At 42.7% G+C, this 22,951-nt stretch overlaps 2 protein-coding genes across 4 annotated transcripts in view; one reads left to right on the forward strand and one right to left on the reverse strand.

Annotated features, from left to right (window-relative positions):
* Positions 1-5,036: 5,036 nt before the first annotated feature.
* Positions 5,037-6,282, forward strand: LOC139532989 (E3 ubiquitin-protein ligase MARCHF4-like). Its single transcript, XM_071331133.1, has 2 exons — positions 5,037-5,253; positions 5,581-6,282. Exons 1-2 carry the CDS (start codon positions 5,037-5,039, stop codon positions 6,078-6,080), a joined length of 717 nt encoding a protein of 238 aa, XP_071187234.1. The 3' UTR covers positions 6,081-6,282.
* Positions 6,283-13,589: 7,307 nt separating this feature from the next.
* pcca (propionyl-CoA carboxylase subunit alpha) overlaps positions 13,590-22,951 on the reverse strand; it is a 71,123-nt gene continuing 61,761 nt past the window's right edge. For all 3 annotated transcript variants that reach the window (XM_071330854.1, XM_071330855.1, XM_071330856.1), the window contains 2 exons: positions 19,095-19,172; positions 13,590-18,387 (listed from right to left, as the gene is read on the reverse strand). In XM_071330854.1, coding sequence (XP_071186955.1) covers positions 18,319-18,387; positions 19,095-19,172 — 147 coding nt within the window. In that variant the 3' untranslated portion in view covers positions 13,590-18,318. The remainder of the gene's footprint in view (positions 18,388-19,094; positions 19,173-22,951) is intronic.

Below are 22,951 nucleotides of genomic sequence, written 5' to 3' on the forward strand. Positions count from 1 at the left end.
AGTGTGTATGAATAGTATACAGCACTGCAGAGAGAGAGAGGGTTAACCCTCTCTCTCTCTGCAGTGCTGTATACTGTTCATACACACTATACACTAGTATTAACCCTCTCTCTCTCTGCAGTGCTGTATACTGTTCATACACACTATACACTAGTATTAACCCTCTCTCTCTCTCTGCAGTGCTGCATACTGTTCATACACACTATACACTAGTATTAACCCCCTCTCTCTGCAGTGCTGCATACTATTCATACACCCTATACACTAGTATTAACCCTCTCTCTCTCTGCAGTGCTGTATACTATTCATACACCCTATACACTAGTATTAACCCTCTCTCTCTCTGCAGTGCTGTATACTATTCATACACCCTATACACTAGTATTAATACTAGTGTATAGGGTGTATGAACAGTATGCAGCACTGCAGAGAGAGAGAGGGTTAATACTAGTGTATAGGGTGTATGAATAGTATACAGCACTGCAGAGAGAGAGAGGGTTAATACTAGTGTATAGGGTGTATGAATAGTATGCAGCACTGCAGAGAGAGGGGGTTAATACTAGTGTATAGTGTGTATGAACAGTATGCAGCACTGCAGAGAGAGAGAGGGTTAATACTAGTGTATAGTGTGTATGAATAGTATGCAGCACTGCAGAGAGAGGGGGTTAATACTAGTGTATAGTGTGTATGAACAGTATGCAGCACTGCAGAGAGAGAGAGGGTTAATACTAGTGTATAGTGTGTATGAATAGTATACAGCACTGCAGATAGAGAGAGGGTTAATACTAGTGTATAGTGTGTATGAATAGTATACAGCACTGCAGAGAGAGAGAGGGTTAATACTAGTGTATAGTGTGTATGAACAGTATGCAGCACTGCAGAGAGAGAGAGGGTTAATACTAGTGTATAGTGTGTATGAATAGTATACAGCACTGCAGAGAGAGAGAGGGTTAATACTAGTGTATAGTGTGTATGAACAGTATGCAGCACTGCAGAGAGAGAGAGGGTTAATACTAGTGTATAGTGTGTATGAATAGTATACAGCACTGCAGAGAGAGAGAGAGGGTTAATACTAGTGTATAGTGTGTATGAATAGTATACAGCACTGCAGAGAGAGAGAAGGTTAATACTAGTGTATAGTGTGTATGAATAGTATACAGCACTGCAGAGAGAGAGAGAGGGTTAATACTAGTGTATAGTGTGTATGAATAGTATACAGCACTGCAGAGAGAGAGAGGGTTAATACTAGTGTATAGTGTGTATGAATAGTATGCAGCACTGCAGAGAGAGAGAGGGTTAATACTAGTGTATAGGGTGTATGAATAGTATACAGCACTGCAGAGAGAGAGAGGGTTAATACTAGTGTATAGGGTGTATGAATAGTATGCAGCACTGCAGAGAGAGGGGGTTAATACTAGTGTATAGTGTGTATGAACAGTATGCAGCACTGCAGAGAGAGAGAGGGTTAATACTAGTGTATAGTGTGTATGAATAGTATGCAGCACTGCAGAGAGAGGGGGTTAATACTAGTGTATAGTGTGTATGAACAGTATGCAGCACTGCAGAGAGAGAGAGGGTTAATACTAGTGTATAGTGTGTATGAATAGTATACAGCACTGCAGATAGAGAGAGGGTTAATACTAGTGTATAGTGTGTATGAATAGTATACAGCACTGCAGAGAGAGAGAGGGTTAATACTAGTGTATAGTGTGTATGAACAGTATGCAGCACTGCAGAGAGAGAGAGGGTTAATACTAGTGTATAGTGTGTATGAATAGTATACAGCACTGCAGAGAGAGAGAGAGGGTTAATACTAGTGTATAGTGTGTATGAACAGTATGCAGCACTGCAGAGAGAGAGAGGGTTAATACTAGTGTATAGTGTGTATGAATAGTATACAGCACTGCAGATAGAGAGAGGGTTAATACTAGTGTATAGTGTGTATGAATAGTATACAGCACTGCAGAGAGAGAGAGGGTTAATACTAGTGTATAGTGTGTATGAACAGTATGCAGCACTGCAGAGAGAGAGAGGGTTAATACTAGTGTATAGTGTGTATGAATAGTATACAGCACTGCAGAGAGAGAGAGGGTTAATACTAGTGTATAGTGTGTATGAACAGTATGCAGCACTGCAGAGAGAGAGAGGGTTAATACTAGTGTATAGTGTGTATGAATAGTATACAGCACTGCAGAGAGAGAGAGAGGGTTAATACTAGTGTATAGTGTGTATGAATAGTATACAGCACTGCAGAGAGAGAGAAGGTTAATACTAGTGTATAGTGTGTATGAATAGTATACAGCACTGCAGAGAGAGAGAGAGGGTTAATACTAGTGTATAGTGTGTATGAATAGTATACAGCACTGCAGAGAGAGAGAGGGTTAATACTAGTGTATAGTGTGTATGAATAGTATGCAGCACTGCAGAGAGAGAGAGGGTTAATACTAGTGTATAGGGTGTATGAATAGTATACAGCACTGCAGAGAGAGAGAGGGTTAATACTAGTGTATAGGGTGTATGAATAGTATGCAGCACTGCAGAGAGAGGGGGTTAATACTAGTGTATAGTGTGTATGAACAGTATGCAGCACTGCAGAGAGAGAGAGGGTTAATACTAGTGTATAGTGTGTATGAATAGTATGCAGCACTGCAGAGAGAGGGGGTTAATACTAGTGTATAGTGTGTATGAACAGTATGCAGCACTGCAGAGAGAGAGAGGGTTAATACTAGTGTATAGTGTGTATGAATAGTATACAGCACTGCAGATAGAGAGAGGGTTAATACTAGTGTATAGTGTGTATGAATAGTATACAGCACTGCAGAGAGAGAGAGGGTTAATACTAGTGTATAGTGTGTATGAACAGTATGCAGCACTGCAGAGAGAGAGAGGGTTAATACTAGTGTATAGTGTGTATGAATAGTATACAGCACTGCAGAGAGAGAGAGAGGGTTAATACTAGTGTATAGTGTGTATGAACAGTATGCAGCACTGCAGAGAGAGAGAGGGTTAATACTAGTGTATAGTGTGTATGAATAGTATACAGCACTGCAGATAGAGAGAGGGTTAATACTAGTGTATAGTGTGTATGAATAGTATACAGCACTGCAGAGAGAGAGAGGGTTAATACTAGTGTATAGTGTGTATGAACAGTATGCAGCACTGCAGAGAGAGAGAGGGTTAATACTAGTGTATAGTGTGTATGAATAGTATACAGCACTGCAGAGAGAGAGAGGGTTAATACTAGTGTATAGTGTGTATGAACAGTATGCAGCACTGCAGAGAGAGAGAGGGTTAATACTAGTGTATAGTGTGTATGAATAGTATACAGCACTGCAGAGAGAGAGAGAGGGTTAATACTAGTGTATAGTGTGTATGAATAGTATACAGCACTGCAGAGAGAGAGAAGGTTAATACTAGTGTATAGTGTGTATGAATAGTATGCAGCACTGCAGAGAGAGAGAGGGTTAATACTAGTGTATAGGGTGTATGAATAGTATACAGCACTGCAGAGAGAGAGAGGGTTAATACTAGTGTATAGGGTGTATGAATAGTATGCAGCACTGCAGAGAGAGGGGGTTAATACTAGTGTATAGTGTGTATGAACAGTATGCAGCACTGCAGAGAGAGAGAGGGTTAATACTAGTGTATAGTGTGTATGAATAGTATGCAGCACTGCAGAGAGAGGGGGTTAATACTAGTGTATAGTGTGTATGAACAGTATGCAGCACTGCAGAGAGAGAGAGGGTTAATACTAGTGTATAGTGTGTATGAATAGTATACAGCACTGCAGATAGAGAGAGGGTTAATACTAGTGTATAGTGTGTATGAATAGTATACAGCACTGCAGAGAGAGAGAGGGTTAATACTAGTGTATAGTGTGTATGAACAGTATGCAGCACTGCAGAGAGAGAGAGGGTTAATACTAGTGTATAGTGTGTATGAATAGTATACAGCACTGCAGATAGAGAGAGGGTTAATACTAGTGTATAGTGTGTATGAATAGTATACAGCACTGCAGAGAGAGAGAGGGTTAATACTAGTGTATAGTGTGTATGAATAGTATACAGCACTGCAGAGAGAGAGAGGGTTAATACTAGTGTATAGTGTGTATGAATAGTATGCAGCACTGCAGAGAGAGAGAGGGTTAATACTAGTGTATAGGGTGTATGAATAGTATACAGCACTGCAGAGAGAGAGAGGGTTAATACTAGTGTATAGGGTGTATGAATAGTATGCAGCACTGCAGAGAGAGGGGGTTAATACTAGTGTATAGTGTGTATGAACAGTATACAGCACTGCAGAGAGAGAGAGGGTTAATACTAGTGTATAGTGTGTATGAATAGTATGCAGCACTGCAGAGAGAGGGGGTTAATACTAGTGTATAGTGTGTATGAACAGTATGCAGCACTGCAGAGAGAGAGAGGGTTAATACTAGTGTATAGTGTGTATGAATAGTATACAGCACTGCAGATAGAGAGAGGGTTAATACTAGTGTATAGTGTGTATGAATAGTATACAGCACTGCAGAGAGAGAGAGGGTTAATACTAGTGTATAGTGTGTATGAACAGTATGCAGCACTGCAGAGAGAGAGAGGGTTAATACTAGTGTATAGTGTGTATGAATAGTATACAGCACTGCAGATAGAGAGAGGGTTAATACTAGTGTATAGTGTGTATGAATAGTATACAGCACTGCAGAGAGAGAGAGGGTTAATACTAGTGTATAGTGTGTATGAATAGTATACAGCACTGCAGAGAGAGAGAGGGTTAACCCTCTCTCTCTCTGCAGTGCTGTATACTGTTCATACACACTATACACTAGTATTAACCCTCTCTCTCTCTGCAGTGCTGCATACTATTCATACACCCTATACACTAGTATTAACCCTCTCTCTCTCTCTGCAGTGCTGTATACTATTCATACACACTATACACTAGTATTAACCCTCTCTCTCTCTGCAGTGCTGCATACTATTCATACACACTATACACTAGTATTAATACTAGTGTATAGTGTGTATGAACAGTATGGGATGATGATGTACTCTCTCTCCCCACAGTGGCAGGCCATCTCTCTGACTGTGATAGAGAAGGTCCAGATCGCTGCGGCCGTGCTGGGCAGCCTGTTCCTCATGTCCTCTATCTCCTGGCTGGTGTGGTCCTCCCTCAGCCCCTCAGCCAAGTGGCAGCGCCAGGACCTGCTCTTCCAGATCTGCTATGCCATGTACGGATTCATGGACCTCGTCTGCATCGGTGAGGCCGGCACACAGAGGAACTCCTCCTCCTCTTCTTCTTCCTTGATTGATTTATTGGGGGGAAAAGATACACAACCCAGGGGATAACACGATAAATCTATTCTACTTGTTTGCAACGTAGTCCCCTATGGAATACACCTCCCTCCTCCTCTCCTCTCTTCCATCCCCTCTTCTCCAATCAGGACACTTTGGGGAGTCATATATGTCCCACCTCGACAGAGCTCTGGAGGACTGTGTGATTTATGAACGCTACCAAGGCATGTTGGATTCAGGATGTATTCATGTGTAACTGACAACCTCCCCCTCTTCTTCTCTCTCGTTCAAGCGCTGATCGTCCATGAAGGCCCCTCAGTGTTCAGGATCTTTAACCGCTGGCAGGCAGTGAACCAGCAGTGGAAGGTGCTCAACTACGACAAGATCAAAGACACTGAGGACCACCAGAAATCCAGGCTCACGCCCAGGCACCTGGCCCTGCCCAACCCCAGGACGCGTGCTCCTCCCGGGGCAGAGCCGGGGGATGACATGGTCTCCCCCTCCACCTCCTCCCTCATGGCCGCGGTGGCCGCCTCCGCGCCTGGCTACACCGTGGCAACGGCCGCCACCGCCAGCCTGACGACGGTGACGACGCAGGACTCAATGTCGGAGCAGAGCAACGGGGGGCCACCATCCCTGCCGGACCACCACTGTGCGTACAACATCCTCCACCTGCTCACCCAGCACCTCTGGACAACGCAGCAACAGCCCCGCCCCACTCAAGTCCAACCCCAGCCTCCGCAGCCCAGCAACAGCAGCCGGGAGCTGGTCATGAGAGTCACTACGGTCTGAGGCTTCAACTGAGGCCTAACTTTGTTACATTACAACAACGAGAGACAGGCATAAGGGTGTGTGGCCTCGTTTTGGGAGCTTGAATGGAGGACTGGGAGACGTTGCTGCTGCTTCACAGAGATTTACATGAAGTTACTCAATGCTGCCTGGGACAGAAAGATGAAGGAGCGAGAGGGAGAGTGTGGGTGAGGGGGAGAGTGTGGGTGAGGGGGAGAGTGTGGGTGAGGGGTAGAGTGTGGGTGAGGGGTAGAGTGTGGGTGAGGGGGAGAGTGTGGGTGAGGGGGAGAGTGTGGGTGAGAGTGTGGGTGAGGGGGAGAGTGTGGGTGAGGGGGAGAGTGTGGGTGAGGGGGAGAGTGTGGGTGAGGGGGAGAGTGTGGGTGAGGGGGAGACGATGGAGAGGCGGAGGGCAGAGAGAGAGAGATTTGCCAGTTTCCTGTGTTTTGACAGCCTTGATGTAATAAAGCGGGATTTCCAGATCTATGTGTGGTGGTCTGATGTAGCAGGAAGGATGTGTGAGGCAGAGCCATTTCTCTCTATATAGGACTCTGCTTAGAGGGAGCTGTGATAGATGGCACTGATCTGATGTGATCTACTATGTAGCCTGGAGCAACACTCCTGTCAGGAAGCTGCAGTCCTCACAGATAAATAGACCTTTCTAATTACTATGATGACAGACAGGAGCACAGTTCAGTACAGTGACAGTCCATAACACTAATACCTTCTTACATTAGCTGTTCACAATGACAATTCAGTCTGCATCCCAAATGGCACCCTATTCCCTACATAGTGCACTACTTTTGACCAGAACCCGATGGGACCTGGTCAAAACTAGTGGACCGTACAGGGAACAGGTTGCTATTTGGGATGCAGACTGAGATTAAGTTTCAATACAAAACACAAGCGGTCTCCTTATGAAGAGCTTGAATAGTACGCCACTGACCTGAGGTTAGTTTGGAGTAGCCTAAAGTATGTGGTAACGCATTAACAGTTGAATTATTCATATTGGAATATGATTCCTTCCTGTCAACGATGAGACATGGCAGAGACATCGCAGACAGCTTTCTGTCTTCCCAGAGTAATTTATATCCAGCTTTACGTCTTCCCAGAGTAATTTATATCCAGCTTTACGTCTTCCCAGAGTAATTTATATCCAGCTTTACATCTTCCCAGAGTAATTTATATCCAGCTTTACGTCTTCCCAGAGTAATTTATATCCAGCTTTACGTATTCCCAGAGTAATTTATATCCAGCTTTACGTCTTCCCAGAGTAATTTATATCCAGCTTTACGTCTTCCCAGAGTAATTTATATCCAGCTTTACGTCTTCCCAGAGTAATTTATATCCAGCTTTACGTCTTCCCAGAGTAATTTATATCCAGCTTTACGTCTTCCCAGAGTAATTTATATCCAGCTTTACGTCTTCCCAGAGTAATTTATATCCAGCTTTACGTCTTCCCAGAGTAATTTATATCCAGCTTTACGTCTTCCCAGAGTAATTTATATCCAGCTTTACGTCTTCCCAGAGTAATTTATATCCAGCTTTACGTCTTCCCAGAGTAATTTATATCCAGCTTTACGTCTTCCCAGAGTAATTTATATCCAGCTTTACGTCTTCCCAGAGTAATTTATATCCAGCTTTACGTCTTCCCAGAGTAATTTATATCCAGCTTTACGTCTTCCCAGAGTAATTTATATCCAGCTTTACGTCTTCCCAGAGTAATTTATATCCAGCTTTACGTCTTCCCAGAGTAATTTATATCCAGCTTTACATCTTCCCAGAGTAATTTATATCCAGCTTTACGTCTTCCCAGAGTAATTTATATCCAGCTTTACGTATTCCCAGAGTAATTTATATCCAGCTTTACGTCTTCCCAGAGTAATTTATATCCAGCTTTACGTCTTCCCAGAGTAATTTATATCCAGCTTTACGTCTTCCCAGAGTAATTTATATCCAGCTTTACGTCTTCCCAGAGTAATTTATATCCAGCTTTACGTCTTCCCAGAGTAATTTATATCCAGCTTTACGTCTTCCCAGAGTAATTTATATCCAGCTTTACGTCTTCCCAGAGTAATTTATATCCAGCTTTACGTCTTCCCAGAGTAATTTATATCCAGCTTTACGTCTTCCCAGAGTAATTTATATCCAGCTTTACGTCTTCCCAGAGTAATTTATATCCAGCTTTACGTCTTCCCAGAGTAATTTATATCCAGCTTTACGTCTTCCCAGAGTAATTTATATCCAGCTTTACGTCTTCCCAGAGTAATTTATATCCAGCTTTACGTCTTCCCAGAGTAATTTATATCCAGCTTTACGTCTTCCCAGAGTAATTTATATCCAGCTTTACGTCTTCCCAGAGTAATTTATATCCAGCTTTACGTCTTCCCAGAGTAATTTATATCCAGCTTTACGTCTTCCCAGAGTAATTTATATACAGCTTTACGTCTTCCCAGAGTAATTTATATCCAGCTTTACGTCTTCCCAGAGTAATTTATATCCAGCTTTACGTCTTCCCAGAGTAATTTATATCCAGCTTTACGTCTTCCCAGAGTAATTTATATACAGCTTTACGTCTTCCCAGAGTAATTTATATCCAGCTTTACGTCTTCCCAGAGTAATTTATATCCAGCTTTACGTCTTCCCAGAGTAATTTATATACAGCTTTACATCTTCCCAGAGTAATTTATATACAGCTTTACATCTTCCCAGAGTAATTTATATCCAGCTTTACATCTTCCCAGAGTAATTTATATACAGCTTTACGTCTTCCCAGAGTAATTTATATCCAGCTTTACGTCTTCCCAGAGTAATTTATATCCAGCTTTACGTCTTCCCAGAGTAATTTATATCCAGCTTTACGTCTTCCCAGAGTAATTTATATCCAGCTTTACATCTTCCCAGAGTAATTTATATCCAGCTTTACGTCTTCCCAGAGTAATTTATATACAGCTTTACGTCTTCCCAGAGTAATTTATATCCAGCTTTACGTCTTCCCAGAGTAATTTATATACAGCTTTACGTCTTCCCAGAGTAATTTATATACAGCTTTACGTCTTCCCAGAGTAATTTATATCCAGCTTTACGTCTTCCCAGAGTAATTTATATACAGCTTTACTTCTTCCCAGAGTAATTTATATCCAGCTTTACGTCTTCCCAGAGTAATTTATATCCAGCTTTACGTCTTCCCAGAGTAATTTATATCCAGCTTTACGTCTTCCCAGAGTAATTTATATACAGCTTTACTTCTTCCCAGAGTAATTTATATCCAGCTTTACGTCTTCCCAGAGTAATTTATATACAGCTTTACGTCTTCCCAGAGTAATTTATATCCAGCTTTACGTCTTCCCAGAGTAATTTATATACAGCTTTACGTCTTCCCAGAGTAATTTATATACAGCTTTACGTCTTCCCAGAGTAATTTATATCCAGCTTTACGTCTTCCCAGAGTAATTTATATCCAGCTTTACTTCTTCCCAGAGTAATTTATATACAGCTTTACTTCTTCCCAGAGTAATTTATATCCAGCTTTACGTCTTCCCAGAGTAATTTATATCCAGCTTTACGTCTTCCCAGAGTAATTTATATCCAGCTTTACATACGTCTTCCCAGAGTAATTTATATCCAGCTTTACATACGTCTTCCCAGAGTAATTTATATCCAGCTTTACATCTTCCCAGAGTAATTTATATCCAGCTTTACATCTTCCCAGAGTAATTTATATACAGCTTTACGTCTTCCCAGAGTAATTTATATCCAGCTTTACGTCTTCCCAGAGTAATTTATATCCAGCTTTACGTCTTCCCAGAGTAATTTATATCCAGCTTTACATACGTCTTCCCAGAGTAATTTATATCCAGCTTTACATACGTCTTCCCAGAGTAATTTATATCCAGCTTTACGTCTTCCCAGAGTAATTTATATACAGCTTTACGTCTTCCCAGAGTAATTTATATACAGCTTTACGTCTTCCCAGAGTAATTTATATCCAGCTTTACATCTTCCCAGAGTAATTTATATCCAGCTTTACGTCTTCCCAGAGTAATTTATATCCAGCTTTACGTCTTCCCAGAGTAATTTATATCCAGCTTTACATCTTCCCAGAGTAATTTATATCCAGCTTTACGTCTTCCCAGAGTAATTTATATCCAGCTTTACTTCTTCCCAGAGTAATTTATATACAGCTTTACTTCTTCCCAGAGTAATTTATATCCAGCTTTACGTCTTCCCAGAGTAATTTATATCCAGCTTTACTTCTTCCCAGAGTAATTTATATACAGCTTTACTTCTTCCCAGAGTAATTTATATCCAGCTTTACGTCTTCCCAGAGTAATTTATATCCAGCTTTACGTCTTCCCAGAGTAATTTATATCCAGCTTTACATACGTCTTCCCAGAGTAATTTATATCCAGCTTTACATACGTCTTCCCAGAGTAATTTATATCCAGCTTTACGTCTTCCCAGAGTAATTTATATCCAGCTTTACGTCTTCCCAGAGTAATTTATATCCAGCTTTACGTCTTCCCAGAGTAATTTATATCCAGCTTTACATACGTCTTCCCAGAGTAATTTATATCCAGCTTTACGTCTTCCCAGAGTAATTTATATCCAGCTTTACATACGTCTTCCCAGAGTAATTTATATCCAGCTTTACGTCTTCCCAGAGTAATTTATATCCAGCTTTACGTCTTCCCAGAGTAATTTATATCCAGCTTTACATACGTCTTCCCAGAGTAATTTATATCCAGCTTTACGTCTTCCCAGAGTAATTTATATCCAGCTTTACGTCTTCCCAGAGTAATTTATATCCAGCTTTACATACGTCTTCCCAGAGTAATTTATATCCAGCTTTACATACGTCTTCCCAGAGTAATTTATATCCAGCTTTACGTCTTCCCAGAGTAATTTATATCCAGCTTTACGTCTTCCCAGAGTAATTTATATCCAGCTTTACGTCTTCCCAGAGTAATTTATATCCAGCTTTACATCTTCCCAGAGTAATTTATATCCAGCTTTACATCTTCCCAGAGTAATTTATATCCAGCTTTACGTCTTCCCAGAGTAATTTATATCCAGCTTTACATACGTCTTCCCAGAGTAATTTATATACAGCTTTACGTCTTCCCAGAGTAATTTATATCCAGCTTTACATCTTCCCAGAGTAATTTATATCCAGCTTTACATCTTCCCAGAGTAATTTATATCCAGCTTTACATCTTCCCAGAGTAATTTATATACAGCTTTACATCTTCCCAGAGTAATTTATATCCAGCTTTACGTCTTCCCAGAGTAATTTATATACAGCTTTACGTCTTCCCAGAGTAATTTATATCCAGCTTTATATACATCTTCCCAGATTAATTTATATCCAGCTTTACATCTTCCCAGAGTAATTTATATCCAGCTTTACATCTTCCCAGAGTAATTTATATCCAGCTTTACATCTTCCCAGAGTAATTTATATCCAGCTTTACATCTTCCCAGAGTAATTTATATACAGCTTTACATCTTCCCAGAGTAATTTATATCCAGCTTTACGTCTTCCCAGAGTAATTTATATACAGCTTTACGTCTTCCCAGAGTAATTTATATCCAGCTTTATATACATCTTCCCAGAGTAATTTATATCCAGCTTTACATCTTCCCAGAGTAATTTATATCCAGCTTTACGTCTTCCCAGAGTAATTTATATACAGCTTTACGTCTTCCCAGAGTAATTTATATACAGCTTTACATCTTCCCAGAGTAATTTATATCCAGCTTTACGTCTTCCCAGAGTAATTTACATACAGCTTTACGTCTTCCCAGAGTAATTTATATCCAGCTTTATATACATCTTCCCAGAGTAATTTATATCCAGCTTTACATCTTCCCAGAGTAATTTATATCCAGCTTTACGTCTTCCCAGAGTAATTTATATACAGCTTTACGTCTTCCCAGAGTAATTTATATACAGCTTTACATCTTCCCAGAGTAATTTATATCCAGCTTTACGTCTTCCCAGAGTAATTTATATACAGCTTTACGTCTTCCCAGAGTAATTTATATCCAGCTTTATATACATCTTCCCAGAGTAATTTATATACAGCTTTACGTCTTCCCAGAGTAATTTATATCCAGCTTTATATACATCTTCCCAGAGTAATTTATATCCAGCTTTACATCTTCCCAGAGTAATTTATATCCAGCTTTACATCTTCCCAGAGTAATTTATATCCAGCTTTACGTCTTCCCAGAGTAATTTATATCCAGCTTTACTTCTTCCCAGAGTAATTTATATCCAGCTTTATATACATCTTCCCAGAGTAATTTATATCCAGCTTTACATCTTCCCAGAGTAATTTATATCCAGCTTTACGTCCTCCCAGAGTAATTTATATCCAGCTTTACGTCTTCCCAGAGTAATTTATATACAGCTTTACATCTTCCCAGAGTAATTTATATCCAGCTTTACGTCTTCCCAGAGTAATTTATATACAGCTTTACGTCTTCCCAGAGTAATTTATATCCAGCTTTATATACATCTTCCCAGAGTAATTTATATACAGCTTTACATCTTCCCAGAGTAATTTATATCCAGCTTTATATACATCTTCCCAGAGTAATTTATATACAGCTTTACGTCTTCCCAGAGTAATTTATATCCAGCTTTATATACATCTTCCCAGAGTAATTTATATACAGCTTTACGTCTTCCCAGAGTAATTTATATCCAGCTTTATATACATCTTCCCAGAGTAATTTATATCCAGCTTTACATCTTCCCAGAGTAATTTATATCCAGCTTTACGTCTTCCCAGAGTAATTTATATCCAGCTTTATATACATCTTCCCAGAGTAATTTATATCCAGCTTTACATCTTCCCAGAGTAATTTATATCCAGCTTTACATCTTCCCAGCATAAGAAACACAAAGGTTAAATCATGATGTGTCTCTAGTAGAACACAGTGAGCAGGTTGGAATGGATTTGACTCAAAACCTGTCTGTTCTGTCAGGTCCATCCAACTTAGTACAGGTTGGCATCTCTATGAGAAGTGAATCCATATGATCTTTGATAACACCACCGATGGCAGTAAAAGGGTTTCATGTGTGACATGGACTGCAGCAAGTAGCCTGAGTGAAAACTGAAGAGCAGCAGAGGGTGTTGTCTGAGTGAAAACTGAAGAGCAGCAGAGGGTGTTATCTGAATGGAACATAACGATCTAAGAGGCTGCTTTTCAGATGCTTCCTGATGTTTTTAGTTTCTAGGGAAGTACCTCCAATCAAAACAGTGTGCATCTGGTAACCATGACGATGACCCCCAGCACCTACCTGACCCCCGAGTTAAGCCAATCACAGTGCTCTGTGAAAAGGACATCACATGCCTTCAGCCACTGAATACATTGTTCCGTGGGGAAATATTTTGTTCATGATTAGTAGAAATATGTTAAAGAAAACTGTTGATATATAAAACAAGGAATTCTATTCTGTGGTTCAGCTTTGGGTACATCTGAGTCAGACCGTGTAGTTCAACATCGTTCCAATCATCTCTCTTTTATTACAAAATGAGCTCCAAAAACCAGTACAAACATATCATGATTTAGAGGTGTAAGTCTACATTCCTTAAAGCCTGGCGTCTCATTCAGAGCTCTGCTGTACTGTGAGTCCTGATCTTTGAACTTTGACACCAAGCAGCCAATCTATTCCTTATATAGTGGCCTACTTTGGGCCAGGGCCGTCTCAAGCTCTTCTGCCTTCAACAGGAGGTCATCAGTAGACTGAGTCCCAGATCTGTTTAGTCAACTACACATGACATGATGCCAATAGTAGTTGGCTTTACAGCACAAAACAGATCTGGGACTCAGGCTAGGTAAATCAGATAAAATACACATTTTACACTCTAAAGCAATCAAGTCTTCACAGGTGACACAACGCACAGGATATATAAAAAGGTAGGCTTCCTCTAGAGGAACCCCTGGGTAATGATGATGTCACAGAACCATATGTCCTGTTCTGGTCGGGGGTTTCACCATTACAGAACATGCAGCATCCTCAGTATGGGATGGAAGCACCACACACTGACAAGCAGCATCCTATGAAGTGCACTACTTTTGACCAGGGCCCATAGAGTGCCATTTGGGACATAAGCACAGGCAATATAGAACCAAAACCGATCTATAAAGGTCCACTGGGGTGTATGAGGGAGAGTGAGTGTGTGAGGAGAGAGATCAATACGTCCAACCCCTCTACCAGTCCCTAACGTACGTCCAACCCCTCTACCAGTCCCTACAGGACATCCAACCCCTCTACCAGTCCCTACAGGACGTCCAACCCCTCTACCAGTCCCTACAGTACGCCCAGCCCCTCTACCAGTCCCTACAGTACGTCCAGCCCCTCTACCAGTCCCTACAGTACGCCCAGCCCCTCTACCAGTCCCTACAGTACGTCCAGCCCCTCTACCAGTCCCTACAGTACGTCCAGCCCCTCTACCAGTCCCTACAGTACGTCCAACCCCTCTACCAGTCCCTACAGTACGTCCAACCCCTCTACCAGTCCCTACAGTACGTCCAACCCCTCTACCAGTCCCTACAGTACGTCCAGCCCCTCTACCAGTCCCTACAGTACGTCCAGCCCATCTACCAGTCCCTACAGTACGTCCAGCCCCTCTACCAGTCCCTACAGTACGTCCAGCCCCTCTACCAGTCCCTACAGTACGTCCAACCCCTCTACCAGTCCCTACAGTACGTCCAGCCCATCTACCAGTCCCTACAGTACGTCCAACCCCTCTACCAGTCCCTACAGTACGTCCAACCCCTCTACCAGTCCCTACAGTATGTCCAACCCCTCTACCAGTCCCTACATTATTTAAAGAGTAACTTTCAAGACAAAAAACTGGATGTTTGAGGCTTAGTTATAGTGAAACACGTCAATCCTGGTCTTCATTTTGACAGATTTATATCACTTTTGCAACAAACTATCTCCTTGTCCCTAGTGGTTCATCTCTACCATTGAAATGGTGATGTAGAGGCGGCCCTACGTCATCAAAGGGAGGGGTTCAGTATGAAATCCACTCCCTTCTAGATGCAGGTTGTGGAGGGTGCCAACATATTTAGCATGATGCTTCCTTGAATACTGACGTTACACAACATACATAAGGCAGTAAAGGCACATATGACCAAATTCAACGTTTTTGCTTACCGTTTCACACATCAATCTGGTATACCAAGAAAAAATAAGAATTATACGTATATACAGTTGTCGGAAGTTTACATACAATTAGGTTGGAGTCATTAAAACTCGTTTTTCAACCACTCCACAAATTTATTGTTAACAAACTATAATTTTGGCAAGTCGGTTAGGACATCTACTTTGTGCATGACGAGTCATTTTTCCAACAATTGTTTACAGACAAACAGATTATTTCACTTAAAATTCACTGTATTACAATTCCAGTGGGTCAGAAGTTTACATACACTAAGTTGACTGTGCCTTTAAACAGCTTGGAAAATTCCAGAAAAGTATGTCATGGCTTTAGAAGCTTCTGATAGGCTAATTTATTTATTTATTTATTTTACCGTTATTTTACCAGGTAAGTTGACTGAGAACACGTTCTCATTTGCAGCAACGACCTGGGGAATAGTTACAGGGGAGAGGAGGGGGATGAATGAGCCAATTGTAATTAATTGACATCATTTGAGTCAGTTGGAGGTGTACCTGTGGATGTATTTCAATGCCTACCTTCAAACTCAGTGCCTCTTTGCTTGACATCATGGGAAAATCTAAAGAAATCAACCAAGACCTCAGGAAAAAAAATGTAGACCTCCACAAGTCTGGTTCATCCTGGGGAGCAATTTACAAACGCCTGAAGGTACCTCGTTCATCTGTACAAACAATAGTACGCAAGTATAAACACCATGGGACCACGCAACCATCATACAGCTCAGGAAGGAGACGCACTCTGTCTCCTAGAGATGAACATACTTTGGTGCAAAAAGTGCAAATCAATCCCAGAACAACAGCAAAGGACCTTGTGAAGATGCTGGAGGAAACAGGTACAAAAGTATCTATATCTACAGTAAAACGAGTCCTATATCGACATAACCTGAAAGGCCACTCAGCAAGGAAGAAGCCACTGCTCCAAAACCGCCATAAAAATGCCAGACTAAGGTTTGCAACTGCACATGGGGACAAAGATCGTACTTTTTGGAGAAATGTCCTCTGGTCTGATGAAACAAAAATAGAACTGTTTGGCCATAATGACCATTGTTATGTTTGGAGGAAAAAGGGGGATGCTTGCAAGCCGAAGAACACCATCCCAACCGTGAAGCACGGGGGTGGCAGCATCATGTTGTGGGGGTGCTTTGCTGCAGGATGGACTGGTGCACTTCACAAAATAGATGGCATCATGAGGCAGGAAAATTATGTGGATATATTGAAGCAACATCTCAAGACATCAGTCAGGAAGTTAAAGCGTGGTCGCAAATGGGCCTTCCAAATGGACAATGACCCCAAGCATACTTCCAACATTGTGGTAAAATGGCTTAAGGACAACAAAATCAAGGTATTGGAGTGGCCATCACAAAGCCCTGACCTCAATCCAATAGGAGGCCTACAAACCTGACTCAGTTACACCAGCTCTGTCAGGAGGAATGGGCCAAAATTCACCCAACTTATTGTGAGAAGCTTGTGGAAGGCTACCTGAAGTGTTTGACCCAAGTTAAACAATTTAAAGGCAATGCTACCAAATACTAATTGAGTGTATGTAAACTTCTGACCCACTGTGAATGTGATGAAAGAAATAAAAGCTGAAATAAATAATTCTCTCTACTATTATTCTGACATTCCACATTCTTAAAATAAAGTGGTGATCCTAACTGACCTAAAACGGGGAATTTTTACTAGGATTAAATGTCAAGAATTGTGAAAAACTGAGTTATAATGTATTTGGCTGAGGTGTATGTAAACTTCCGACTTTAACTGTATTCATAGCTACATCCATCGTAACAATAGATGACAGTGGTCATGTTAACTTGACTGATCGGTGCTGCAGTCTGCTACAGTTGGCTCATAGTTCAATGGTTGTGAGTTCTAATCCCAACTGGGGAAGATATATTTGTTCTTCAAATCCTTTATTTCCTATATTCATCCCGTGACCACACACACACACTTGTAATTGTGAAAAGTGAAAGCATACCTGTGAGAGGGGTCGCCCTGGTAGTAGTTGTAGGTTTTCATACAGTACCCAAGACCAGTCTGTCAGTTCATGTGACCATTGGAAAAAAGAGATAGTGCGTAAACACTGCAATGCGGGTTGGATTGAGTTGAGCTCCTTCATTTACAAGGTGATGATTTCACTTTCCTCCCAACAACAATACCGCAGTAAATATGAGTCCACATTTCAAACCCCCCCCCCCCCCCCCCCATAAGGGATTTGAACTTACACTGCAGGTGGCAATAGATGTCTGGAAGTCAGCACATAACAACTGTGAGCTAACTTTCCAGAGCCGTATTTGCTCGCGATGCACATCATGTTATTATCAGAGCGTGCCAGTGGACTTCTGGTAAGTATACTTAATTGAGAGAGTGTTGGGGATCAGGTACAACTACATTTACCCGCCCCCAAAATGAATATTCATGAGCAAGTCCCCCCCATCCACAACGTCTCACCTGAATGCATTATTTCTTTACAATGTCAAGGGGTTGAGAGACGTCCTTTAAAAAGGACAACGCAACTCCACCCAAGGGAGTAGCGCTTTACTATAACCAGGTTCCTAACCTCTGATACACAAGTGTTTCATTACATTGAAATGTGAGGCGCTAGCCTGGTCCCAGATGTCCTGGCAAGATGGCACAAACAGATCTGAGACCAGGCTAGCGAGGAAGTACATTACACATGATTAGTGACATGTAGCTTAGTGATATATACAGTATTCATCATATTTAACAGGACAATCCTCCTTTCAGAGGCTGAAGGCACTAAAACAGGTCCACAGCGTCCATCTTGTTTTTTAGTTTTTGCGTGGAAAATTCCTAGAACGAGCGAATCCCAGAAGCCAATACTGGAGAGTGTAGCCTACTAGTACCACAGGAAGACCAAAACACCAGAACAAAACAACAAGGACAGACTGGGGAACGGTCCATCTAGTCTACAAGTATCCTGTTCATTCCTTTGTCCCAGAATTCCTTCAACCGTACTTCGAAGCCAATCCCTGGCGAGCGAGGTCAGAGGTGGGAGGGCAGAGGTTAGAGGTCAGAGGTTAGATCCTACTCCAGTTGGACCAGAAGGTCTCCCTCTCCAACCGTCTCTCCTGCTTTACAGTGGACGCTCTTAACCTGGGAGGGAACAACAGAAAGGTCTGTTGTCATAGAAACTAGCCGTCTGACTGTGGTGATGAGTAGAGGAAAGTAATTCAGTGCGTGTGTGGTAATGTAGTAGTGTGTGGTAATGGAGTAGAGTGCGGTAATGTTGCAGAGTGTGGTAATGTAGTAGTGTGTGTGTGGTAATGTAGTAGTGTGCGGTAATGTAGCAGAGTGTGGTAATGTAGTAGAGTGTGTATGGTAATGTAGTATAGTGTGTGTGGTAATATAGTAATGTGTAGTGTGCGGTAATGTAATAGTGTGTGTAGTAATGCAGTAGTGTGTGTAGTAACATAGTAGTGTGTGTGTAGTAATGCAGTAGTGTGTGTGTTTGTAGTAATGCAGTAGTGTGTGTAGTAACATAGTAGTGTGTGTGTAGTAATGCAGTAGTGTGTGTGTGTAGTAATGCACTAGTGTGTGTGTGTAGTAACATAGTAGTGTGTGTGTGGTAATGCCGTAGTGTGTGTGTACTAATGTAGTAGTGTGTGTGTGTGTACTAATGTAGTAGTGTGTGTGTGTGTACTAATGTAGTAGTGTGTCTGTTGTAATGCAGGAGTGTGTGTGTAGTAACGTAGTAGTGTGTGAGTAGTAACGTAGTAGTGTGTGAGTAGTAATGTAGTAGTGTTAGTGGTAATGTGTTGTAGTGTAGGTTAGTGTAATGGGGGTGTGTTCATTGGCCTGACCTTGGCAGCTTTAACAGCAATCAAGCTGTTCTGCATCTTCATGGCCTCGATCACACAGATCTCCTGGCCTTCAGCCACCTGGGGAACAACAACACACAATGATGTAGCGTCGAAAGAAAGAAAGAAAGAAAGACACAGACAGACAGACAGACAGACAGACAGAGGGACAGAGGGACAGAGGGACAGAGGGACAGACAGACAGACAGACAGACAGACAGACAGACAGACAGACCGACCGGGAGATGGAGTGAGTGAGAGAGAGAGAGAGAGGGACAGACAGACAGACAGACAGACCGGGAGATGGAGTGAGTGAGAGAGAGAGAGGGACAGACAGACAGACAGACAGACAGGCGCATTAACTGGCGCCAGACTCCACATGCAATATTGATAAACCATCATTCCATCTCCATCATTGAGTGCTAATTTACAAGGTTAAATCATTGATGGATGAGGTGGCGAAACTAATGTCCAGCAACAACAGGTATGTAACATCTAATGTCCAGCAACAACATGTATGTAATATCTAATGTCCAGCAACAACATGTATGTAACATCTAATGTCCAAATCAAATCAAATCAATCAAATCAAATTTTATTAGTCACATACACATGGTTAGCAGATGTTAATGCGAGTGTAGCGAAATGCTTGTGCTTCTAGTTCCGACAATGCAGTAATAACCAACAGTAATCTAACCTAACAATTCCACACTACTACCTTACACACACACACAAGTGTAAAGGGATAAAGAATATGTACATAAAGATATATGAATGAGTGGTGGTACAGAACGGCATGGCAGATGCAGTAGATGGTATAGAGTACGGTATATACATATGAGATGAGTACTGTAGGGTATGTAAACATAAAGTGGCATAGTTTAAAGTGGCTAGTGGTACATGTATTGCATAAAGATGGCAAGATGCAGTAGATGATATAGAGTACAGTATATATACATATGAGATGGGTAATGTAGGGTATGTAAACATTGTATTAAGTGGCATTGCTTAAAGTGGCTAGTGGTACATTTTTACATAATTTCCATCAATTCCCATTTTTAAAGTGGCTGGAGTTGAGTCAGTATGTTGGCAGCGGCCGCTAAATGTTAGTGGTGGCTGTTTAACAGTCTGATGGCCTTGAGATAGAAGCTGTTTTTCAGTCTCTCGGTCCCTGCTTTGATGCACCTGTACTGACCTCGCCTTCTGGATGATAGCGGGGTGAACAGGCAGTGGCTTGGGTGGTTGTTGTCCTTGATGATCTTTATGGCCTTCCTGTGACATCGGGTGGTGTAGGTGTCCTGGAGGGCAGGTAGTTTGCCCCTGGTGATGCGTTCTGCAGACCTCACTACCCTCTGGAGAGCCTTACGGTTGTGGGCGGAGCAGTTGCCGTACCAGGCGGTGATACAGCCCGACAGGATGCTCTCGATTGTGCATCTGTAGAAGTTTGTGAGTGCTTTTGGTGACAAGCCGAATTTCTTCAGCCTCCTGAGGTTGAAGAGGCGCTGCTGCGCCTTCTTCACAACGCTGTCTGTGTGGGTGGACCAGTTCAGTTTGTCCGTGATGTGTACACCGAGGAACTTAAAACTTTCCACCTTCTCCACTACTGACCCGTCGATGTGGATAGGGGGGTGCTCCCTCTGCTGTTTCCTGAAGTCCACAATCATCTCCTTTGTTTTGTTGACGTTGAGTATGAGGTTATTTTCCTGACACCACACTCCGAGGGCCCTCACCTCCTCCCTGTAGGCCGTCTCGTCGTTGTTGGTGATCAAGCCTACCACTGTAGTGTCATCCGCAAACTTGATGATTGAGTTGGAGGCGTGCATGGCCACGCAGTCGTGGGTGAACAGGGAGTACAGGAGAGGGCTCAGAACGCACCCTTGTGGGGCCCCAGTGTTGAGGATCAGCGGGGTGGAGATGTTGTTACCTACCCTCACCACCTGGGGGCGGCCCGTCAGGAAGTCCAGGACCCAGTTGCACAGGGCGGGGTCGAGACCCAGGGTCTCGAGCTTGATGACGAGTTTGGAGGGTACTATGGTGTTAAATGCTGAGCTGTAATCGATGAACAGCATTCTCACATGGGTATTCCTCTTGTCCAGATGGGTTAGGGCAGTGTGCAGTGTGGTTGCGATTGCGTCGTCTGTGGACCTATTGGGTCGGTAAGCAAATTGGAGTGGGTCTAGGGTGTCCGGTAGGGTGGAGGTGATATGGTCCTTGACTAGTCTCTCAAAGCACTTCATGATGACGGAAGTGAGTGCTACGGGGCGGTAGTCGTTTAGCTCAGTTACCTTAGCTTTCTTGGGAACAGGAACAATGGTGGCCCTCTTGAAGCATGTGGGAACAGCAGACTGGGATAAGGATTGATTGAATATGTCCGTAAACACACCAGCCAGCTGGTCTGCGCATGCTCTGAGGACGCGGCTGGGAATGCCGTCTGGGCCTGCAGCCTTGCGAGGGTTAACACGTTTAAATGTTTTACTCACCTCGGCTGCAGTGAAGGAGAGCCCGCAGGTTTTGGTAGGGGGCCGTGTCAGTGGCACTGTATTGTCCTCAAAGCGGGCAAAAAAGTTGTTTAGCCTGTCTGGGAGCAAGACATCCTGGTCCTCGACGGGGCTGGTTTTCTTTTTGTAATCCGTGATTGACTGTAGACCCTGCCACATACCTCTTGTGTCTGAGCTGTTGAATTTCGACTCGATTTTGTCTCTGTACTGAGACTTAGCCTGTTTGATTGCCTTGCGGAGAGAATAGCTACACTGTTTGTATTCGGTCATGCTTCCGGTCACCTTGCCCTGGTTAAAAGCAGTGGTTCGCGCTTTCAGTTTCACGCGAATGCTGCCGTCAATCCACGGTTTCTGGTTTGGGAATGTTTTTATCGTTGCTGTGGGTACGACATCGTCAATGCACTTCCTAATGAACTCGCTCACCGAATCAGCATATTCGTCAATATTGTTGTTGGACGCGATGCGGAACATATTCCAATCCGCGTGATCGAAGCAGTCTTGAAGCGTGGATTCAGATTGGTCGGACCAGCGTTGAACAGACCTGAGCGCGGGAGCTTGTTTGAGTTTTTGTTTGTAGGCTGGAATCAACAAAATGGAGTCGTGGTCAGCTTTTCCGAAAGGGGGGCGGGGGAGGGCCTTATAAGCGTCGCGGAAATTAGTATAACAATGGTCTAGTGTTTTTCCAGCCCTGGTAGCACAATCGATATGCTGATAGAATTTAGGGAGTTTTGTTTTTAGATTAGCCTTGTTAAAATCCCCAGCTACGATGAATGCAGCCTCAGGGTGTGTGGTTTCCAGTTTACAAAGAGTCAGATAAAGTTCGTTCAGGGCCATCGATGTGTCTGCTTGGGGGGGAATGTATACGGCTGTGATTATGATTGACGAGAATTCCCTTGGTAGATAATGCGGTCGACATTTGATTGTGAGGAGTTCTAGATCAGGTGAACAGAACGACTTGAGTTCTTGTGTGTTGTTATGATGATCACACCACTTCTCGTTAATCATAAGGCATACCCCCCCGCCCCTCTTCTTACCGGAAAGGTGTTTGTTTCTGTCGGCGCGATACATGAAGAAACCAGCTGGCTGCACCGACTCCGTTAGCGTCCCTTGAGTTAGCCATGTTTCCGTGAAGCAGAGCACGTTGCAATCCCTGATGTCTCTCTGGAATGCTACCCGTGCTCGGATTTCATCAACCTTATTGTCAAGAGACTGGACATTGGCGAGTAGTATGCTAGGGAGTGGAGCGCGATGTGCCCGTCTCCGAAGCCTGACCACGAGACCGCCACGTTTTCCCCTTTTTCGGCGTCGCACAGGGTCGCCGGCTGGGATCAGATCCATTGTATTGTGTGGAAGGCAAAACAC

Source organism: Salvelinus alpinus, chromosome 10 (genome assembly GCF_045679555.1).
Source record: "Salvelinus alpinus chromosome 10, SLU_Salpinus.1, whole genome shotgun sequence".
In the NCBI taxonomy this organism is placed as follows: Eukaryota; Metazoa; Chordata; class Actinopteri; order Salmoniformes; family Salmonidae; genus Salvelinus; species Salvelinus alpinus.

Excerpts from the sequence above, each read along its gene's own strand:
- LOC139532989 (XM_071331133.1), top strand. The coding sequence starts at position 5,037 with ATGATGTACTCTCTCTCCCCACAGTGGCAGGCCATCTCTCTGACTGTG. Across the intron at positions 5,254-5,580 it reads CATGGACCTCGTCTGCATCG|CGCTGATCGTCCATGAAGGC; the intron begins GTGAGGCCGGCA and ends CTCTCGTTCAAG.